This window comes from Poecilia reticulata, linkage group LG19 (genome assembly GCF_000633615.1).
Source record: "Poecilia reticulata strain Guanapo linkage group LG19, Guppy_female_1.0+MT, whole genome shotgun sequence".
Classification (NCBI taxonomy): domain Eukaryota; kingdom Metazoa; phylum Chordata; class Actinopteri; order Cyprinodontiformes; family Poeciliidae; genus Poecilia; species Poecilia reticulata.
Window position 1 is genome coordinate 23682614 of NC_024349.1, and position 20779 is coordinate 23703392.

Consider the following 20779-nt stretch of genomic DNA (forward strand, 5'->3'; position numbering starts at 1 on the left):
AAACGAAACTCATTGGGACGCTTGTTCTAATTTATTACATATGAAAGAGGAGCGTTATAGCAAAAGCCGTAATGCTCCACTTGTGAGAGGAAATCTGTTTGGCTTCTCTTTGGCACTCAGACAATAACTGAGTGCTACACTGCTGGACAAGTCACGTTAAAGAATTACAAAATTAAGAAAATAATGATCAGATTCTATTTCTATGTGACAGATAAGTCAAAAATATGAGATCATATCTGTTAGATGAAATAAAGTGGATTAGCAGTCCTGTGGAATATTGTCTCTGCTTCCTGAATATTAACACATTAGCATGTCATGACAGTCATGAGACTGTTATACAGCAAAAGTCTTCAGTCAGAGGCTTCTTCGTGGTCACTGCAAGACTGACTGCTACAGGAGATCCTTCCTAACAGCATTCCCATCAACGACAACTCTGAAGAAACTTTTAAGATGATGTGATATAGCAACATTAAAATTCCTTTTGGGATAAAGTATTTCTCAATTGATTTGAGTAAGTCTTTGCCTCATTGAGCCCCCTGCTGGCCTGGGGCTCAAAGAGAACTGGAATTCACCCAGTGCATTAATTTAAGACTAATTTAGTAATTTTGCTGATATTTCCTGAGCTGGTAAAATTAATAGTCAGAAGCTCAAAAACAAATGACCCCCTCCCCAAACAAACTGAATTAAATTCACCCTGAACATAAAGTTTATAGTGTTTTATCATAAACATTTCCTAGGCCTTTAGTATTCTATGAACTGAGCTCAGGTTTACAGAAACAGAATCAAAATTAATATTGGATTACTAAAAATGTTCCAAATGGCCCCTTTAATCTGACTGCGGTAACAACACTGAAGAAGCTAAATCTTACGTAAACTGAAGAAAATAATGCAAAGCAAAATAAGATTTTAGAGAAGCTTCGTATTAATTTCCTTAACTTATCTATATTTATCTTTTTTTTCCTGTTCGCTATGTATAAATAGGCTAAACTTTCACTATTTCCTTTTGAGTTTATGTACAATGGAAGTGTCAAATTGATTAAAAGAAAAAAAAAAAGAAACTAAGTAAAATTACTTCAGTTTTTTTTTCTTTTTCTTTTTATTTCTTCCCAACTGTAGAATAAATATAGTTAACAAAGTGGAAGCAGGGTGTGACCAAAAGTGCTGTTCGTTCAAGAGTGGGAAACACAGCGGTTACCTTTAAAAATGAACCCACCTGCGCGCTCATGCGCATGCGTTCCAGAAAAGTTCGGTGGCGTTAGCTCACCGCTTCAAGTCACCTTTTACCAGCGAGAAGAGACGTTTTCGATGTTTAAAGACGAGCTGCGTTTGAGACAGCTTCTGGGGACAACAGTGCCTCTTCTCTCCGAGCTTCGGGGGAGGAATCTAAACTACCTCCCTCACACTTGTGGGACTTCCAGGACGCGGGGAAATGATGTTGGTTAGCTGAAGTTTGTGTTTACTGATGTTGTGGTGGCTAACTAGTTAGCTCGGTTAGCTTGTTAGCGTGAAAGCTGCGCGTTGCGACCCTTTCGCAACTATCTTTAATTGTCAATGTTAGCTGGAATATAAGCACATTGGTTCTTGCATTCTAAAATAACAGTTCATCTTGGGTTGTTGAAGTTTAAACATATAAACGGTTCGCTTATAAGTGGTGAAAGCGCTCAAACTGACTTTAAAAATCTGCTGCGAGCTTTCAAACGCCTTCACTGGATACCCACATTGTGGATACGGATGAAATATAGGGGTCAGAACGGTCTACCTGCCACCTGCCTCCCTCCGTGTCGGACTTAGTTCGTCGTCCTGGTCCGCTATGACCCCCTTGTTCATCAAGTAAAAACCCCGTGGAGAGAGAGCGCAGACCTCCAACCATGGGAGGATGTGTGGGGAGATACTGGGAAGACTCGCATAACCGAGGGTCGGCCAGGAACGGTGGACGAGGAGGTGAGACTTCCTTCTTTTTTTTTTTCTTTTTTTTAAAGTAAAAAACGTAAAAACATTCTGCTCTCCTGGCCTGCATCAATATGAATGGTTACATTTGTTGCCATGGCAGATATTTATCCCCTGACATCTGTTCTGCCCTGTTTTTTTTTATTATTATATGCCTTTGTGTAAAGAAGTAAACAGTAAATTGGCTTTCCTGGGACTTGGCAATAGTTTGACTCATTACCAGACCTTTGGTCTGAAACAGGTCTCCACCAGTTTACTGGACGTCATATACTATTTTAAAATGTTTTTTTTGCTTTGCATATACTTCCCCTTCATCTCTTCTCTTGAATTGTTGGGACTTTTCTGCACAGCATGTAACTGCTTCCCTCCTGTCACAGCTGAAAAACTCTGCCTGTTGGCCTTGTGACAGTTCTGCAATGAAAGGGCACAACATTGTCTTGCAAAGGTTTACAACCCCCCCCCTGAGAAATTGAACATTCTGTCTTTAGTCACAATAACATTATTTGATAGATCCTGTGACACATAATTGAAGAGGTTTCTAATAATTTTTTACAAAGAAAAATGTGTAAAAACAAACAAACCAAAAAAACAAACTCTGGCACTCATTAGTATGTAGCCCCACTGAGTCAGCATTTTGTAGACCAACATCTAGTCTGCACAACTGGAAATTTACATTTTTGCAAATCCATTGTTGCAAACTAACACAGGCTCCCTTTGACTGTACGGAGAGTGGCTGTTGATACCATTTTTAACAGATTCTTTATTGGATTTAGGTTACCATTGGTTTTAAACTATTGCAGCTCTGACTGTGTTTTGGACGGTTGCTCTGTTGGAAGGTGATCCCAAACTATCAAGCAGTTTTTTATTCCAGTGGTTTTTGTTGTGGATTTTTTTTTTAATCTCCATTCATTTCCCCAGTCAGTTCTGTCCCTGCCAAAAAAAAGTCTCTCCACAGCATGATACTCCCACCACCATGCATGGTGTGTTCAGAGTGTCACGCAGTGTTTGTTTGGAAACAACACGTAGTTTTGCACGAAGACCAGAAAATCAAATTTCATCCTCTCCTGACCCATTTGCTGCGTAAGCTATATTACTTTTGGCAAACTTTACACATTACGTCTAACTCTTTTTTTATTATTATTATTATGTTAATAATAGTAATGATGATTTTCTGCTTCCTGCCTCTCTTCTGTAAAATAAGCAGATGTGACACGGGGATATAAATTTCATATCAGTCGACGTCACTCTTTCCTGTAACAGCTGAGTTCCCTCTCTTTGTTCTTCCACATTAATGTTTGGCATCCTGATCAGGGTTAGTGCTGTATTTACAGCTCAACTGAACAAACTGGAAATTGCTGCTCAACTTTACTTTCAGCCAAGTGTTGGTGATGAAGTTAAAGATTCGCCTCACAAAGTAACTTGTGTCTGAGGTTTTACTTATTTTGGGCACCATACCTATACGTTAAAACACAGTAAATACAACCAGCAACATGTCATTTGGTATAAATGACATGAAGCCATCATGCACGGTCTGATTTTATTTGTGACTCTAGTTGTACCTAATTTATGTATCTCCAGTTGTACAGACTTGGCCTCACTTAGCTGACACATGAAGAGTGTAAGGGTGGATTCACACCGGCCTTGTTTAGTTTGCTTTAATCAAACTCTAGTTTGTTTGCATAGAAAGTCCGGTTTGCTTGGGCAGATGTGAATGCACAATCAACTCTGATGCGGACCAAAAAAACAAAAACAAACAAACTGCAGTGCATGGCATTCTGGGTAAATACAACCACAAGTCACGTAAAATGGTAAAAACGGTTTGTAGTCTTTTGCTAAAGACTAAAGAGAAATCCTCCAAAATCTAAAATCTGACCCACTCATTTTGTTTACGTTTTGTGAAGAAGGAAGTTGCGCTCAGTGTCTTCAGAGGTTTAGTTGTGGTTTGCTTCAGTGGTTCTTAGTGCAGGGCCACCAAAGGTAAGGAGGTGAACAGGTTTTTCAAAGCCTTTGGCTTGTTTGACACAGTGCAGTGTGAAAGAGAATCTCACCAGCTGAAAATGTAACAAATGTTGCAATTTTGGTCTCCAATTGAACAGAGTCTGCTGGACTACATCTTGGGGTGTTAGATATAGTTCCTGTAGTGATTCTAATTAGTTTTCCCGCTTGGTGAACTTGCTGGGTTGTCGTCTGCTAGGAATACTGTCAGTCATCTAGAATGCTTTCCTTTTTTTTTTAAATTAAAATGAATCTTTCTCTCAGGATTTACCCATCAAGAATAACATTCTTCTGAGATTATTACTGGTGTCCATCATCTTTGACGTTTTGTTTTTGAAAAAGCTGTAGAGTCCTATGCAGAGCGTCACACCTACAGGAACGTCAAGAATTTATTTAGGGACATCTGACTGATAAAATCAAGATTTTCCGCTTTGCTTGCCCCTCCCTTTCATATGCAGAACTTGGGGAAAACTTTTATTTTTGCTTCCTCTATCTCAAAGTGAATATTTAAATACAAAAGATACTGCAGCTATTTGTGGAATACAAACATAAAAAATATTAGTGTAAAATTAAAGTGGTGTGGTTGAGGCCTATTCTTTTACACCCAATTGTGCATTTGGTTTTGTTTGATCAGGACGGTTTTAAACACTTTAAAGATAAGATGGTGTGACAAGAACATTTCTAAGACTAATATGAGTTTTTTGGCCAATATTTATTTATTTATTTATTTATTTATTTTTATCTATGAAGGACTTAATACATCTTTGTAGCCCCGGGGGAATGCAAATAATTTCCACCTTCATTTTCTCAAGGATGTCGAGTTGCCTCCAGTTTTTGAAGCAGGATTACGGGTTTTATTTTCTGTAAATATTTTCATCAGCTTCATGCAAAAGTAAACCATAGCCCTGCCTTCATGTCTGCATCCCAAAGTGATTCCTAGTACAGACTGCGGAGGCCAATAAGTGGCTGTTTAAAATTAAAGCTGTCTTCTGGTTTATGACTGTGGCTGGTGATAATTTCCCGCTCTGATTCATATCTACACGCCCTCCCTCTCCCTCTCTGCTCCCAGTCGCTGTTTAACGGTTTAACGAGAAAAACTGCAAGTATCATCGTGTCCTGCTGCATCACTGACTCCTGTGTCTTTTGGGACGCGCGCCGTCATGGCCTTACCCAGATTCACAGGAAGTTGGACATACTAAAAGCTTTTTTTTGGTTTGTTTTTTAAATTATTTACGGGTCAGAGTAACGGGTTCTTGCGTTTCTGTGTGTTCTCCCCATTTCAGTTTTTTTTACTGAAAAATGTGAATCAGTTTTTGGAAGAAAAAGAAATTTGTCCTCAGTCTTTTCAAACTGAAAATCTCTTTACAACCCAACTTTACTTACTGCAAAATAAAACTTTACATGTTAATATCATTTTAGAACTGTACCAATAAAGTTGAATCTCTAAGAAAATGTCCTGCATGGAATCACGTTTCTCTAAAAAAAAATTAAAGACGGCTTCTTAATCACTGTATGTTGACTTAATGCTTCGTTGTTTACAGATGCCTCCTTGTTCTAAGGAATTTTCCTGCTTGTTGTAGTCATCCAGCTCTCCTTAAAAATGTAAATGGCTTACGCTTGTGGCTGCGATGTAATATTCTGTCTGCTTTTAGTGCTTTGGACTCATTCTATAAACTGACCGTTTTCAGGAGTAACACTAAAACACTCTAATGAGCTCTTATTCTTCTATGTAGTTGCAACATCAAAATATCTGAAACAAAGATATCTGGTGACTATCATAATTCTTGAGGGTTAGCTTGTACTTAAAACTCAGATGTTTTAGAATTAAAGCTGTGCAATATACTGCAGATTTACTCTTATAGTATCACTAAATTGGGGTACTTGGTAATTGGGGGATTTTTTTTTCTTTGTCACAACTTCACACATTGGGAAGAAGCAACTTTTTTTTATAAAATCGTGTTTGGATGGAAATAATAAAGTAGCTGGATAGACTTCTCATTCTGTTCACGTGTTTGATATGAACATCAAAATTGTATTTATTCTTATTCAATAAAAAGGCCAGTTGGCTAGTATATATGTGTGTTTATTAGGAATCCGGAGTATCTGGAGAGAAACCACACGGGAACATGTAAACTGCATGCAGAAAAACCCAGGTTGGGATTTGAACTCAGGACCTGCCTAGCTGCAAGGCAACAGTAACTGTTTTCATTACAAACTTTGTCAATGTTCAGATAATGGCGAAAAATTACCCCCGCAATTGCTGTTTCCATTCAATAAGAAACGCAATTAAAATCACATGTGAATGAGTTTGCTCATTAAATCATAAAAAAATATGCCATGCCATCATCCTCCAACTACTTCCTGTTGTCTTCTTCATGGTTTGCACCAGTGGCAACAGCCTCTTGTTGATCATGTGACTTGTGTGATGCCAAAAAGGGTTTCTGTTGCAGTTTTGAAATATCACTTTTGATACAGCAAAGAAACCACCTCTTCCTAGAGCCAAAACCTTTTATCCAAAAGAGTTTTTCAAAATTTCCGTGTTTTCATTTAGTTGCTGTTTTCAGCAAATTTATTTTCACAAGTTTTCTTTTTTATCTAAATGTTATTTACTAGGGCTGCTACTGACAATTGTTTTATTTCCATTCATCTAATGATGCATCTTTGTGTTAATCCAATTATTCCGCAAAAAATTTGAACTTTTTTGCAAACTTTTAATTTTTTACATAGCATAAAATAAAAGGTTAGCCTTGTGATCCAACTTTCAGCATAGCTTTCTCATATATTGCGTTTCTTAAATCAACTCTCAGAAACACACAATGCTATATTTTTCATTCAGTGTTACTGCATCTTTAATTGCTTTGCATATAACTGTAATTATGTTTTCCACTATATTTCTATTGGAGACAGGTGTGTTTTATTTCAAGGCTGCTTGATAGTAAATCTTATGATGGCAACGATACTGGTCAATATTTCAGTTGTGATGCGTGCCTTTTTTCTTTTATATTGGCCAGCATGTATTACATTCAAGTCATTGTGGTATGAATATGGTTTTGGTGTATTTGGGCCACCATACTTTATTCTCTTCATTACTTTTGCTCACTTTAGGTTTGAGACGACACACTATTCTTGTCCAGTGAGTGAATTGAATGATTTAGTAGTATAGTGCTTGGTTCAAAAGGAGGACTGATGTAGATGATCATGACCCCTGGATGGATGTGGTGTTTGAACATGTTAGCCTAAGATCTTAGAAGTGGACTAAATGTTCACCTTTGCTCCAACAGAGAGTTGTTCAGAACCACAAACAAGCAGTAATATTAAAGTAAAAACAAAGTAATAAAATCATCCCATAAAACAATAAAAGTTCAGATAACTCGCATTGTCAGGAAATACCATAATCCATGGTATTTACTTAACGTGAATACCATGGACTAAAAGAAGCACACTGAAGTTCTCCAAACTGAACAGATCTGACGTGGAGAGGCTAGACGATCCCCTCTACTTCTTCAAAGTCTGGATCTTTCAGAAACACAAGCAGCGATTCAGAAGTTCTGTTTATTGCCCAGCTGATAAGCACATTGTGTGATGTGCCAACCTGTTTTGCAGGCAATCGAGATCTGATCATTCCAGATGGATTTTGGTTCATTCTCTACAGACTCTGCTTATTGGCCAGAGCACGTTAATGGCAGGTCTGCACTGGGCCTTAGGTTGTTGAGGGAAATCTAGAATTGTTTGAAAAGCAAATTAATTGTTTTATTGTAATATTTTTCCAAAGCAGCATGTGTGACATAATTGTACAGCTCCCAAATATTTTCATTCATTTGCGGCCAATATGAACTTACACCAGAACAAATATTATGAAACGTATGGTAATTATTTAAAAATGACGTTAACAATGCCCCAGTTTGAGCCCAATTATCTTAAATAACAATATTATGAGAAGAATGACTCCTCCTTTGATGTAACAAACTTTTATGTGGAAAACCTTTACAAACCCCAAATACTAAAAAATGACGGTAAAGGTTACTTTCACTGTTTCAGTATTTTTTTTTTCACTCCAGGTTTTATAATAGCATCTGTAAATAATGAACAGAAATACTGGTGGGAAACAGTTCATTGTTTTCCACCAGTTGTGCTATGTACAGTTGTTTCAATTGTTAACTGTTTCAGTTAAATTTCATTGGTCACTTTTGAATGTATGCAGTAATGGATTTATAGCCAAAAATAAAGTCTGACTAATTTTAAATTTTGTCCCGAGACAACCATGTGGTCCAGTTATGTTTTTAATCAAAGCGTCACTCGCACATACGGTGTATGCGAGCTCAGCGTCCAGCCGTGAAAAGATGCTTGCTAACCTTGATGAGCATTACTGACTGGTCCTTTGTGCTTTAAGGTGACCGCTCTCCCAGGAGCTAACATGTTTTATTCTCCTCAGCTCATCAGTACTGCTAGCCATGTCATAAACCAGCAGACTAGTTGGGAATGAAGCAAACCAAACTCATATTGTGGTGGGATTCAAGGAAATTTCTGAATCATCTTGGTGGAAGAAACTCTGTTTTGCCAAATGGCGTTTCCGTAATGCCAACCTGAAGGTGAAAGTCTGAACCGCTTGTGTCCAGGATGTGTGGGGTCTGCAGAGATGTTTTCCTTTCCCTACAAGTCCTGGATGGAGGGAAGGTCAACCCTGATCCTCTCTGTAGACCCAATTGTTCCTGGCAGATGAACAAACACTGGTCAGAGAGAATAACAGTCGTGTAGAAAGATGACCAGCAGCTCCTATGGCAGGCTGTACTTCTTGAGTTTCCTTAGGAAGCACAGTATCTGCTGGGCCTTCTTCCAAACAGTGTCTGTGTAAGGTCTCAAAAGGGTTGTTCCTAGGAACGGAGAGTGATCCAATACCGGTTCTTAGAAAAGTCTCCTGGTACTCAGGAGATATTCTTATTGGGGACAAAAACAACTTTCAATTGTTCCATCATGGTTGGATGGTCTTTTTTTTCTTTTTCTTTTAAAAGCACATAGATCAGGTTCAATATAGTCCTACATGCAAACGACAAACACTTAAGTAACATGAGAGCTGAACTTTACCCACTTGTAAACCACTCCAGAAACCTGGATGATTTGCCTTGGTGATGAGTTTGCACAGGGGTGTTTGACTTCACCTGGGAGTATGCACCTCTATAAAACATGTCGATGTGTTAAGCCGCCAGTGTTTCTACCAGCACCTGGATGAACACGCTGATGATGCCGTTTCAATTTTGCTTTACTAATTTTATGAGCTGACAAAAGTACAGCTGAAAGCAGTTACAGCATTTCTGATTGCCTTAAACATAGCAGGAGCTTTTTTGTTTTGTAGCAAATTGTTGCGTTTTAGTTTGTGCTACAATAAAAAGGCCGCTTCGTGTGCGTTGAGTGTTGAGCGAGAGAATGCACCAACATGCATTAATGACCTCAGTACAGGAGAATGTTTAAGGCTGAGGCAAAACGCAACTTTAGCAGCGCAGTGCTACAGCAGAGCCAGAAAATCCTTTCATAACCACCTGTTGTTTTTCTCATTCTTATTCGTTTTGTGTGTTTATGGCGTGTTTGATGGAACATAGCACCAGAGAGGCTTTTTATTTGTTTGTTCACGACTCCTTTCATTAGCGCTCATAAATATACCCCGCTTCAATGCAGCCTCCTCACATGGACCCTGCTTTTTATGAGCCCAGCAGGAGCGAAACAGCTTGATATTGCTTCATCTGTCTGTAATGCATTGCTTCATCTGTCTATTTGTGTTCAGCAGGGCTGTTCTCCAAATTGCTTCCTTTTGTTTCTGCCTATTTTTCATACCCAAACACCAGACCACAGTTATTTCCATCAACTGTGCTTCTCCCACTTGAGTCCTCTGAAGTTTCTCAGTAAGTTTGGGGGCAAAACTTTTAAGGCGAGTGGTTTCAGTTAGGATTCTCATTTAAACACAGTCGAGCTTACTGTTTTGAGGTTTTATTGTGGTTCTAAATTGAGGAACAATACAATAAAATCACAATTGCTGTCTGGGAAGGATAAATCTATCCTCCAGTGAATGCAGCTTCTTTTTTTAAGTTCATCCACTCAGTTGTTGTCCAACATCCTCCTGTTTTTTTAATGCATGGCCTATTGGTATTGGCCATTTTTGCCAATACAGATTTTTATTTATTTTTTTTGTCTCAAGAGCTGCTAGATAACAGTAAAGAGACTATTGACTGCACACATGTAGATGTGACCTGGTAGACAATAGCTGATTTTCAGACCTCTTTGGAGGTAGATGAGATTGATTTCACAAGTATTGGCTGATCACCAGTAATGTAATGGTAGAATTAGTGCAGCCATCAGTTTAATTGTTCTGATGCATAAAAATGTATTTCTAATAATTTGTACTTTCTTTACTTGAGCTTTAATAGATTGAATGTGCTTATCTGTAGATTAAACAACACAAATTGAGTTTTGCTGAACAAGTGTGCCTTTAGCAGGGTAGCTAACTACGTTGCAGTTGGGTCCATTTAAAGACGTACTCGATTAGAGTGACGGTGATGTCTACTATAATAATCTCCCTTTGTCAATATTTATAGTAGAAACAGTTCATGACTGTCTTGTCTGTTAGAGAAGTTAGTTCTCCCTGATCCCAGACCAGAGCTCCATTTTCAACACAAACATGATCTGTAAAGTATCTGCTACACCGTCAGATGACCTGGGCACTGCTCTGAAGTACGAGACTGATTCACATTAGTTGACTATAAATGAGAGATTTGGATCGTGTGTAAGGTTTTGTTTCAAAGCCTCTGGAAGGCCTTTTTTCTTTTTCTTCTTGTTGTTGAGTGCTATCTGTGAGGGCTTCTTACTAGTGGTGCACCGGTTGCAGTTTTCGATCCAGTTACTGATCTTGACTCATAAGATTTTTTTTTTTTTTTGACTGAAGTTTCTAAATATATGTATATATAAAATTTCTAAGTTGGCATAGCAACAGTGGGGTGATTATTGTTAACAAAAGAAGATGGTGGCTGATTTTACAGCCCTTGGCAGAGGTAGATAATATCAGTGACAGATTGGTTTGACATGCAAGTATTGACCAATCACCAATCTCCCAAAATTGATGTGGATTTTTAATTACAAACCAAAATGCAATGTCATGTACACAGACATTGAGTAAACGGTTGATTTATCTACTAACCACATCAACTGTCAATAAAGAGATACACCAAATTTGACCCTTTTTTTTTCAGAGCTGAAATTAAATGGAAATCCTTTTTCTTTTTTTTCTTTTCTTTTTTTTTTCCTTTGTCAAATTTTCATATCTGCACCAATAAAGCGTATTACTCTTCGTTTGGAAGCCTCTTCCAGCTGCTTCCAGTGCTTGTTAAAGTAGTAGATTATCCTGCCAATATTTCCTTATCCAGCATCTTTCATAACACATGCAGGTAGAAAGACTTCCTCTTATCCATCAACTTGGCCTCTGGATCTATACATTCATCAGAATGGGTGACAGCTGACATTCTGTGGCAAATGGCGGCTGTTTGTTTCAATGGTTCCTGGAACCATTGAAACAACTCCCGCAATAAAAGTGCGGGAGTTGAAACTCTAAACGATCCAACTCCCTCACTTTTATTAGAAAGTTGTCAGGCAGTCTGTCTGGTGGTGTTTCGATATGGTGAGTTTACCAAATGGGCATAAAAATGTCTTTATATTTGGTCAGAGGCAGTCATTCTGAAAATTGCTGGATTCTGGTGAACAGATGATTTCTCACTTGAGGTCTCTGTGCATCCTTAAAGTGTTGAATCTACTATGAAGGTCTTAAAAAGAAGGTTTTAAAATGTCTTTAATTTAAAAAGAAAGTAGAACTTTTAACATTTTAATCACCGGTCTTAAATTTTGTCTTGACAGGATTAGTCTTGTGTATGTAATTTTAATTTTTTTTTTCCTTGCGGGTCTTTTCTGTCAGGAAAAAGTTTGAGTTGCACTCAGTCATAGTCCTTGGGTTCTCTAACTCGAGACAGTTGAGGCTACCTCTAACTGACTGCTAACACATCCTTGCTAGCTGTCTAGCTTTGTTGTGTCTATCTTGGGCAAGTACAAATTTCTTGCCAGTTGACTATGAAGTTTGTAAATTTCTTTAGAAATTATTGATATAGGTCTTAAATTCCATTCCTAATAGTCTTATAAAGGTCTTAAATTTGAGTTATCATATGTAGTCTAAATAGAGGCAGTGATCTTCACGTCACACTGTTCTGATTTATATTTTACACACCAACCAGTGACTCCCATCTCTATTTGAAGCAGGTGTTGTACTTCATATTTAAGGGTACAGAGAAATCTTTTTCTCTATGTACCCTTAAATCTGAAGATCTTTTTCTTTCTGATATTGCAATACAAAAGCCATGTCTTTCGACAAAAATTTGAGGAACAATTTACATTTTCAGAGGAAGGTATAACTTCATTAGGAGCTTCAGTAAACAATGGGAAGCGGCAGAATGTCCGAGTCGTGCCTGCGACTTCTGTTGAAACCGATGGTGGACGACACAGCTAGGGTTACACAGACACACACACGTAGGGTACACATCCTTCATGCATATTGCAAGCTCTGCAGCACCTGCTAATTTTAGACTGGGACGACATGTCGGTGTGTGGTGGGAGTGTTTGCTGTCTCTGGTGACGGATCAGATTTCTCTTCCCTGCCAGGTTTTTTTATTTATTATTATATTAATTTATTTTTATTGCTGTTAATGAGAATCATATTCTGTGGGTTCATATCTGTTGCACACACATTCGCCGGCGAAAAATCTGCAATCTGAACAAAAAGTCGTTTCCATGCTCTTCAAACCAAGAATCCTGTTCACCAAAGGTTCACTAAATCGTCCAGTTATAGGATATTATTCACCCTCTAACTCTGTAGAACCTTGTATAATGGAGCGGTGCTTTCCTGTGCTTGCGAATGTTTGAACACTAAGGCTGAAGTCTTTTTTTTTTTTAAGCCCTAAAATGCAAATACAATCAAATTGTGTTCATAGGAAACTGGGCAGAGCTCATTCAGGCTCTTTAAATATGTTCTTGTTGGAAACTAATGTGAAAAACTTTGAAGTTTTTCACATTTTGACATGCTACAACTCCAAACAACAGTTTTTATTTTACTGGGATTTGATGGAAACTTGTGTATATTTGTAGAATGTAAAGTCTAAAGTGGGAATGAATTGTAAAACACTTTTCTAGAAGTACTGTCTGTCATCAGGGAATTATAAAAAGTAGGAAACAATTGCAGGACATGGGTGTCCAACTAAACTGACAAGCACGTAAAAAAAAACAAAAAACAAAGAGCATAAATTAGCCAAGAGCCCCACGAGGTGGTGGCAGCATCATGCTGTAAGGATTACAAATCCATTCTATACTACTATATTTTCTAAAAAAAAAAAATAAAAAAAAAACTGGTTAAACTACACAGATATTGCAATGGATTTTATTTAGGGGCATCAAAGTACAATAGCAACAATCCTAATTAAGTAAATTCAGTTCAAAAATACTCCAGTGGCAGTCAGTTGTCCAATGAATCTGAAGAGGCCTCTGACTGAAGACTCGCTGTGTGACGATCTCATGACATGCTAACAGCTCCATATTCAGGCATCGGAGACGCTATTCCACAATAACATGTCTCAGATGACATCATCCAATTTATTGGCAAGAAATTCTAATCCACCTCATTTGCTTTTGCTGTTCCTCTTTGAATTTGAGGCTCTCTGGTACTTGGGTCATTTGAGATGACAATTGGCTGCTCTTAGTTGTTTTAAAAAAAACTTGTTGCCATGGCTACCCATCTTAACAAGTGTTAAAAAGTAAAAACAAAAAGAGCAGAAATCCTTCTACATGTACAACATCCAAAACCAGAGGGCATAAATTGTCCAACCATGAAATGATTCGACTGCAAAGATGTAACAGAGTTCATTACAGTTTCTTATGCGACAAAGATTTCAGCCAATGTTTCCTACAGAAATATTTTTTTCTTGCTGTTAAAGTTTATCGTTCTCCCTCTCAGGACGGAACGAGCCGCTGAAAAAAGACCGTCCCAAGTGGAAGAGCGACTACCCAATGACGGAGGGACAGCTGAGGAGCAAGCGAGACGAGTTCTGGGACACGGCACCGGCGTTTGAGGGCCGGAAGGAGATCTGGGACGCCCTGAAAGCCGCCGCCGTGGCCCTGGAGTGCAACGACCACGAGCTGGCCCAGGCTATAGTGGACGGAGCCAACATCACTCTGCCGCACGGTGAGGCCCGTCTCCATCTGGGCGATTCCTCACATTTACACACTTTCGACGTTTGTTTTTTCCCTTCCTTTCACAGGGACTCTGACTGAATGTTACGACGAACTGGGTAATCGCTACCAACTGCCAGTCTACTGCCTAGCGCCCCCTGTCAACCTCATCTCAGAATGCAGCGATGAGGACCGCAGTGACAGCCCTGAACCCTCCGTAGCATCTAAAAAAGAATTTCAACTCAAGGTAACTCCTCTCAAAACTGTACTACGATGTATGCCCTACTACGTTATCCTACAAATTGTGGTAGATGGAGGGGGGGAAGTACATTTCCGTCAATTTTCTAGAAAAGGTTTGGAAATTTGAGTTTGAAAATTTGTAAGAACACTGACATTTACTAGGGAAAAAATTGGAAATTTGAGTTCAAAGTCAAAAGTTTGCAAATCTGTAACAGAAACACCTTTTCCACATCACACGAGTGACGTGATTAACATCCAGATGTTACTATTGGTAGAAAAAATAAAGAAGTCAGGCGGTGACGGCAGCATGATAGCGCTGCATGTTTTTTACAGACTTGTCACATAAACAAACTGGTTCATGTGTGATTTTGTGTTTCTTATTTAATGGAAACAACGCAGTTGCCAATTTGTTTTTTTCCCCCTCGACATTAGCGGAATATCAAGAAAGTTTTCCGCACATTTATATTTTAAATGCAGCTTCTGCCTGTGGTAATCCATGAAGTAAAATTGAAGTTATTAAAGATTTTTCATCTTGCCGGTTCAACCATCTGCCTTGTTAGGTACGACTGTCCACAGGAAAGGACGTGCGCTTCAACGCCAGTATGGCCGACACCATCGGGCAGCTGAAGAAGCAGCTGCAGGCCCAAGAGGACATCGACGTGCTGCAGCAGCGCTGGTTCTTTTCTGGCAAGTTGCTGACGGACAAGACGCGCCTGCTGGACACCAAGATCCAGAAGGACTTCGTCATCCAGGTCATCGTCAACGCACAGGCGTCGGGAGCCTCCAAACCGTCTCCCATAACCACTCCCTCTTCGCCCAAGTCCCAGTGATTGCAGCAGGTTGGAGCAGAGGTACCGCCCAATGACCATGCTGCATTTGACAGAAAACACAATTTTGGAGGCTTAAACTAATAAGGGGAATAAAGAAGTGCTGCTTACTTTTTAACATTTCTGGTTTGTGTTTATTTGGAGGAGCAGATTGCCGAGTCTGGACATCCTCACTGTCTCTGAACCACTTTCAAACGGAAGTGGAGCTCATCGTGCTGGCGGAAACGCCGCCCTTTGCCACTGCATGCACAGACTTTTCATCTGTAACGTGGAGTTCCAACAGATGAAACGCAGAGGGGTTCCTGTTGGATTAAATCACACAGACACTTAGCAGCTCTGGTGGAGTGTACGATGCAACACATTTCTTTTACTGACAAAATACTAACTGAGCTGTTTTGCACAATTAAAGGTTCTTACTATATACTTCTGCGGTAGATTGTGTGCCTTCAAGATTTTAAAAAAGGGTTAATATAAAGGATGAGAGACTTCCTGCTATCGGCTGAACCCTGTGTATCTTTTTAGATTCAAATCAATCATGAATTGCTGTCACTGCTGCCTTTATTATGCTGTCTTATAATGGGTGTGTATGTGTTAATGCAGGAAAAACAATCTGATAAAATCCAGTTTTCTGCCTTACAGGCGGCTTCATGGCCACTAGGAGGAGCCACACTGCCCCTTTCTGTTCTGTTTTATTGTTTTATGGATTCCCCCCCCCTCTCTCTCTCTCCAGCTGATGATTGTAATTACTTCATATTCCCTGAAACTATAGAGGAAAATTCCCTTCACCAGCGTACAAAGGACTGTACGTGGAGTAGTGAGTCAAAGCTATGACCCAAAACCCAGATTCAGACATTCAGAGGTTGATTGAACGCTCCCCCTAGTGGTGGCATGTTGTATTGAAAATGGTGAAATAATGGTCCACCAATAAACAGTGGAAAGGAAACGAATTGTTCGGTTTAAGCTTTTGAATGCTTTGTGTAAAAATGGTGAGATGGGTGGGCTTCGTTTTCTCTCACCGTTCCAGTTGCTCACTTCTCCTGACCGTCTCATTACGGTACTTGTATCATTTCAGTCATTTTAAATACCAGCGCTTCTAACAGGGATACTCCACCGCAAATGTCGCAGACTTGAACAAGAAGTTTTTTTTTTTTTCCCTATATGTGCAATACAACAAACCTCGCATTGTTTTCGTTTCTAAAGCAACAGAGTTATGTGAAAGTAGAGTCCAGGCCAGCTGCGATCTGATAATCAGGACCAGCACCCCGCCTAGTGGCTGCAAATGGTTATTTTTCTACGAAATGTAGTCATGCCTCTCTTCTTCAAACAATCAGAGCACAGCCTGAAAGACGGGCCTTCGCTTATCAGTGAATCCTGTCCGTCTTAGCTGTGAAGGAACCTCTTAGTTTCAGGGTGAGTTCATTTTTTGAACCGCCATCTTTGCTGAGTTGAGCCCCGACTAGAAAGTCGGTGTTTGATCCTTTTTTTCCCCCAGACGTTTGTCGTTGTATTTTTGTCTTTTGTGAAACTTAAAGGGATTCAGAAATGATTCAAGAGCTACAAAGAACCTCAAAAAGAAACCCTTAGTTTTATGGGTCCAGTAAAGCACACATGCAGTAACCACTTGATCTCAAAGAATTTTTAACTCGCAACTTTAAACGGCTCCCGAATTGTTCGCCCCTTTGTGTTCCAACATTTTTCTATTTAGCACTTGTAAACGAATCATTCGGTGCCTCCCCATAGCATTTATTTCTCTTGGTGGTCAAGAAACCAACCACATTATATTATATTTTGAAGGGACAAGACTTTGCGTTTACCCTCTGCGTTAACCCTCCCGCGATCTTATGTTCAGGAGGAGCGGGAGCGGCTGTTCTTATTAGAAAGCGGGAAAGCGGGGCTCTTGTAACAGCGCACGTGAGCTGAGTGCGACCGGACTGTTCACAGGGTAAAAAGCTCGCGCGCGGGAGGGTTAAATTGTTTTACAAACGTCCAATTCCAATTACAAAATTAACACCTAGTCGATAGGAAATCTGGGTTGAACGTTACTTTGAGCACAAAATGGCAGAATGAGCAGCTGCCATTTAACCTGGAATGTTTTCCTCGGCAGCCTTAATGCAGTTCACTCGCGCCCAGCCATGGTTCAAACGGTAAACACGCTTTTCGCTTTGTCGACGCTTTTAGAAAAGAAATTGAATATTTTTATAGGATCTTAAAATTACAACTTCAGGTAACAAAAGAACTTTTTTGTTTTGTTAAAGGGTATGTTTACCTCGTTTTAAAACCTGATGGATCTGATTTTCATTATTTCTTCACGTGCACTCAGTAATGTAAAGCCATGCAAGTAAAAAAAAATTCCTTCCTGTATGTTGGACAAGTTTCAACTTTCTCCTTTAGCATATCCTCCAGGATGGAAGTCATAGCCAAGGTTTGCTTCTTTTACCGTCTCATTTTTGGTCCTTCTTGGGCACTTTCTCAGTCATGTGAGCTTCTTGTAAAACATAGTACAACAAATGTGTGTTTATAGTTTCCAAAGCTGTGAATTTGTCCCACTTGATTGATTTTCACCTGTATTTGGTTGCTTGTTTGCAAAAATTTTTTAAAATGCTTTGCGTTTGTAGCGATCATTTGTCTAAGATGTTAATTTTTCAGGAGAGGTTCACAAAATGGCACACAATTCTCCAGAGATGTTAGAGTTTCAGTCTGTCCACATTGGAAACTCGGTTTATTCAGGTCAGTCTGGAGAAACGGGAGTAAAATACATATAAGAATAACATTTTGTACACCTCAGAACAGAACATGACAGAGTAATGTAAATGTTGTGAACATTTGTTTTTATGCTAACACAAATAGACCCCCAAAACGACTATGAAATTAAATAAAAGCCATAACGTGAGATCAAGAGATTATATTCTTATATCAGCAAGGAGCTGCCACTCCATGTATTGCCTATTATTCTTGCCTTTAAGAACTTTAAATTAAGTTTTAGGTTTAGATTTTTGTTTTTCACAGCAGAACAGCCATATAAAGCACTAAAAATATTTCTTTAAAAATGGGTTTATTTAGTCAGAGGGAAATGTTAAGGACATGATGACATTTAAAAGTTATTTTATTGTTCATTTATATGCTCATTTCATGTAAAATCATGTTTTTAAACTGTTGAATAAAGTAAAACTTGTGAAAGTAATTCTTGCATTAGTTTTTCCTTCAGTTTTTTCCCCACTGGAGACGATCTACAAATGCATCTCAATAAGTTTAAAGTAATTTCAGCAGACCACTTCAAAACATGGAACTCGCACACATTGATTTTCCAACTACCTTTTTAAGCATCAAAAATTATTAAAATGTTATTCTGAATTTGAGAAACTGAATTTTGGCTTTATATTAACTGTAAGCCATAATAATCAGTCATTATGCAAATTGTGCTATTTTAAAACACTTTTTTGAAATTTTAGTAAATTAAGTGTTCAGATATTCAAATTTGAGAAACATCTGTATCTTCGTCTTTACCAGAAGATGGCGCTGTGTTCATGTGCACAGATGGGAACAGGGCTTGCTTAACAAACAGGGAACCTCGTTAGCTTCCAGTCTTGGCAAATGTGTCAGTTTGTAGCATGTGACTGACATTCAAGGAAAGAATCCAGTTTATGAAGCTAGGTTCCATCTTTTTCTTCCACATTTTCTTGTTGCTCTGCAACTACACGACTACAGGAGTTGGTGTTTCACAATCATTTGACAAATGGGAGAACGAGGCCAGACAAACACTGCTACAGCACTTTTTTTTTTTTTTATCCCTACAATGCTTTTTCTTGTTGATCACTCATTAATCATCCATTTTCTAAACTACATTTCAAACCACAAATAGCTGCATCTTGCACTCTTTTCTGTAGCTTGGTGAGTGGAGGCGGGGGGTACAAAAATCACAAGCTTTAATTCTGTTAATTACAAAGAAAAGCTGTTGAATGCTTATCTTTCTGTCTGAGCAACAAGAAACTGCTCAGTGTGTTAGAATAGTCGGTTTTTTCCTAAAAAGCCACAGAAGGTATTTTCTGATTATGTAAGGATTCTATTCCGGCATTAGCAGCACACATGGGGTGGCACATAGAGAGGAAGGTCTTAAGGCAGTTTTTCTGTCTTGGTTTCCGTAAAACGGTCAACAGAGAGTCTGTGGAGGACTGTGGTACTCTGAGTCTGGGGAAAAAAGCCCCTATTGATGGTGGGATTTCACAGGGAGAGCTGTGTGTTTTTGGTCACTCGCCCAGTGGGTTTTACCCTGAATTCTGATGGACCCACGGTGACCTGACGCCACAGCAGAGAGGTTTTTAATAAGAACCTGGTTACACCGATGTATAAGGGATTCACTAGATTTACAACACTTATTCTTCACTTTGTTGTCTCTTGTTTTTTTTTTTTTGTGCAAAACTGCCATGCTCGTCGGATTGTTTGGCGATCCTCCCGAAACCACAGCAATGTCAGCGCTCGCTATTTAGAAGAATAAAGTACCTTCCTGTACATTTTTGGCTAAGTTGAATTGAACCATTTTCTGTGTCTGTTCTGAAAATTGCTAAACAGTTAATTTAAACAAAGAAATAGGTACTATTTGCCTCCCCCCCAACAAACCCCTAAACAGTTCTCTGGAAATGTGGAAATTCCCAACCCACATGCTGCAATTCCCTCTTTTGTGGCTTCCAGTCTCACTGACCAGTAGTTTACCATTCAAACGGGTAGCCAGTAGTTATATAACATTATGTCATGGGGTTCTGTAACTGTAATCTCTGGGAAATGCACACCAACTGAGGTTAAGTCTCATTAGCCGTTAAGGCTCTGAGTCTCAGACCACCCTTATCGTCATGGGGTTTTCAGAAGTGTTTCAGAAGTAGAAATAAAAACATGTTTTGTTTCTTTGTCACTTTGAACCTGGCCCAAAGACAAAAAAGTAATTACACATCAGCCTTGCTGATATCTGACATTAAAGTTTGCATCCCAGTAGGTAAAATTGGGTGGTGGAAGGGTCAAGCTAAGACATTTGTGCTACAGATTTTATTTTCTACATGCTGAAAAATTCCATGGTGTGAAGTTGACATGTAAAGACAACTAATGCCACCGCCCTCAGCTGATAGAAATGTAACTTAATTTCATTGTACGCTATGCAGATGCTCTGTCTGCACCAATGAAGAGTTACTCACCTTAAATAGATCAATGCTGGAAACGGCCACAAGTCTGACCAGATTTCTGATTTGACTAATGAGGGCATTCACAGACATTTTGCAGAGCATTGAACTTTCATTGACAGATGGTTGGTTAGTCAAGTGATGACATAAAATGTGGATGGAAGGTTAAAAGCAGCCACTTTTGCAGTTGTCATGAAATGGGAATAAGTTGTCTTGGTTTTATATAGCACCATTGTTTAGTGTTCCAAAAAAACTTCAGTATCTGAAATATGTGATTTGGTTATATTTTTTTTTATAAGGAGGTCTTTCCCATCTTCTCCAATGAAGCCATTTTACAGTTAACCCATTAGGAAGCAG

The 20779-nt window shown here is 39.0% G+C and overlaps 1 protein-coding gene across 3 annotated transcripts; it reads left to right on the forward strand.

The window, feature by feature from the left end:
• Window positions 1-1234: 1234 nt before the first annotated feature.
• ubtd1b (ubiquitin domain containing 1b) lies at window positions 1235-17913 on the forward strand. 3 transcript variants are annotated; one of them, XM_008437916.2, is made up of 5 exons: window positions 1235-1941; window positions 13976-14203; window positions 14280-14437; window positions 14991-15281; window positions 15402-17913. In XM_008437916.2, the coding sequence occupies exons 1-4, from the start codon at window positions 1869-1871 to the stop codon at window positions 15258-15260; spliced, it is 729 nt and encodes a 242-aa protein (XP_008436138.1). In that variant the 5' UTR covers window positions 1235-1868; the 3' UTR covers window positions 15261-15281; window positions 15402-17913. The 3 variants fall into 3 exon arrangements, with proteins under 3 accessions (XP_008436138.1, XP_008436139.1, XP_008436137.1); XM_008437917.2 differs by having other exon boundaries at window positions 15408-17913; XM_008437915.2 differs by having other exon boundaries at window positions 14991-17913.
• Window positions 17914-20779: the final 2866 nt, after the last annotated feature.

Excerpts from the sequence above, each read along its gene's own strand:
- ubtd1b (XM_008437915.2), top strand. The coding sequence starts at position 1,869 with ATGGGAGGATGTGTGGGGAGATACTGGGAAGACTCGCATAACCGAGGG. Across the intron at positions 1,942-13,975 it reads CAGGAACGGTGGACGAGGAG|GACGGAACGAGCCGCTGAAA; the intron begins GTGAGACTTCCT and ends TCTCCCTCTCAG. Across the intron at positions 14,204-14,279 it reads CAACATCACTCTGCCGCACG|GGACTCTGACTGAATGTTAC; the intron begins GTGAGGCCCGTC and ends TTCCTTTCACAG.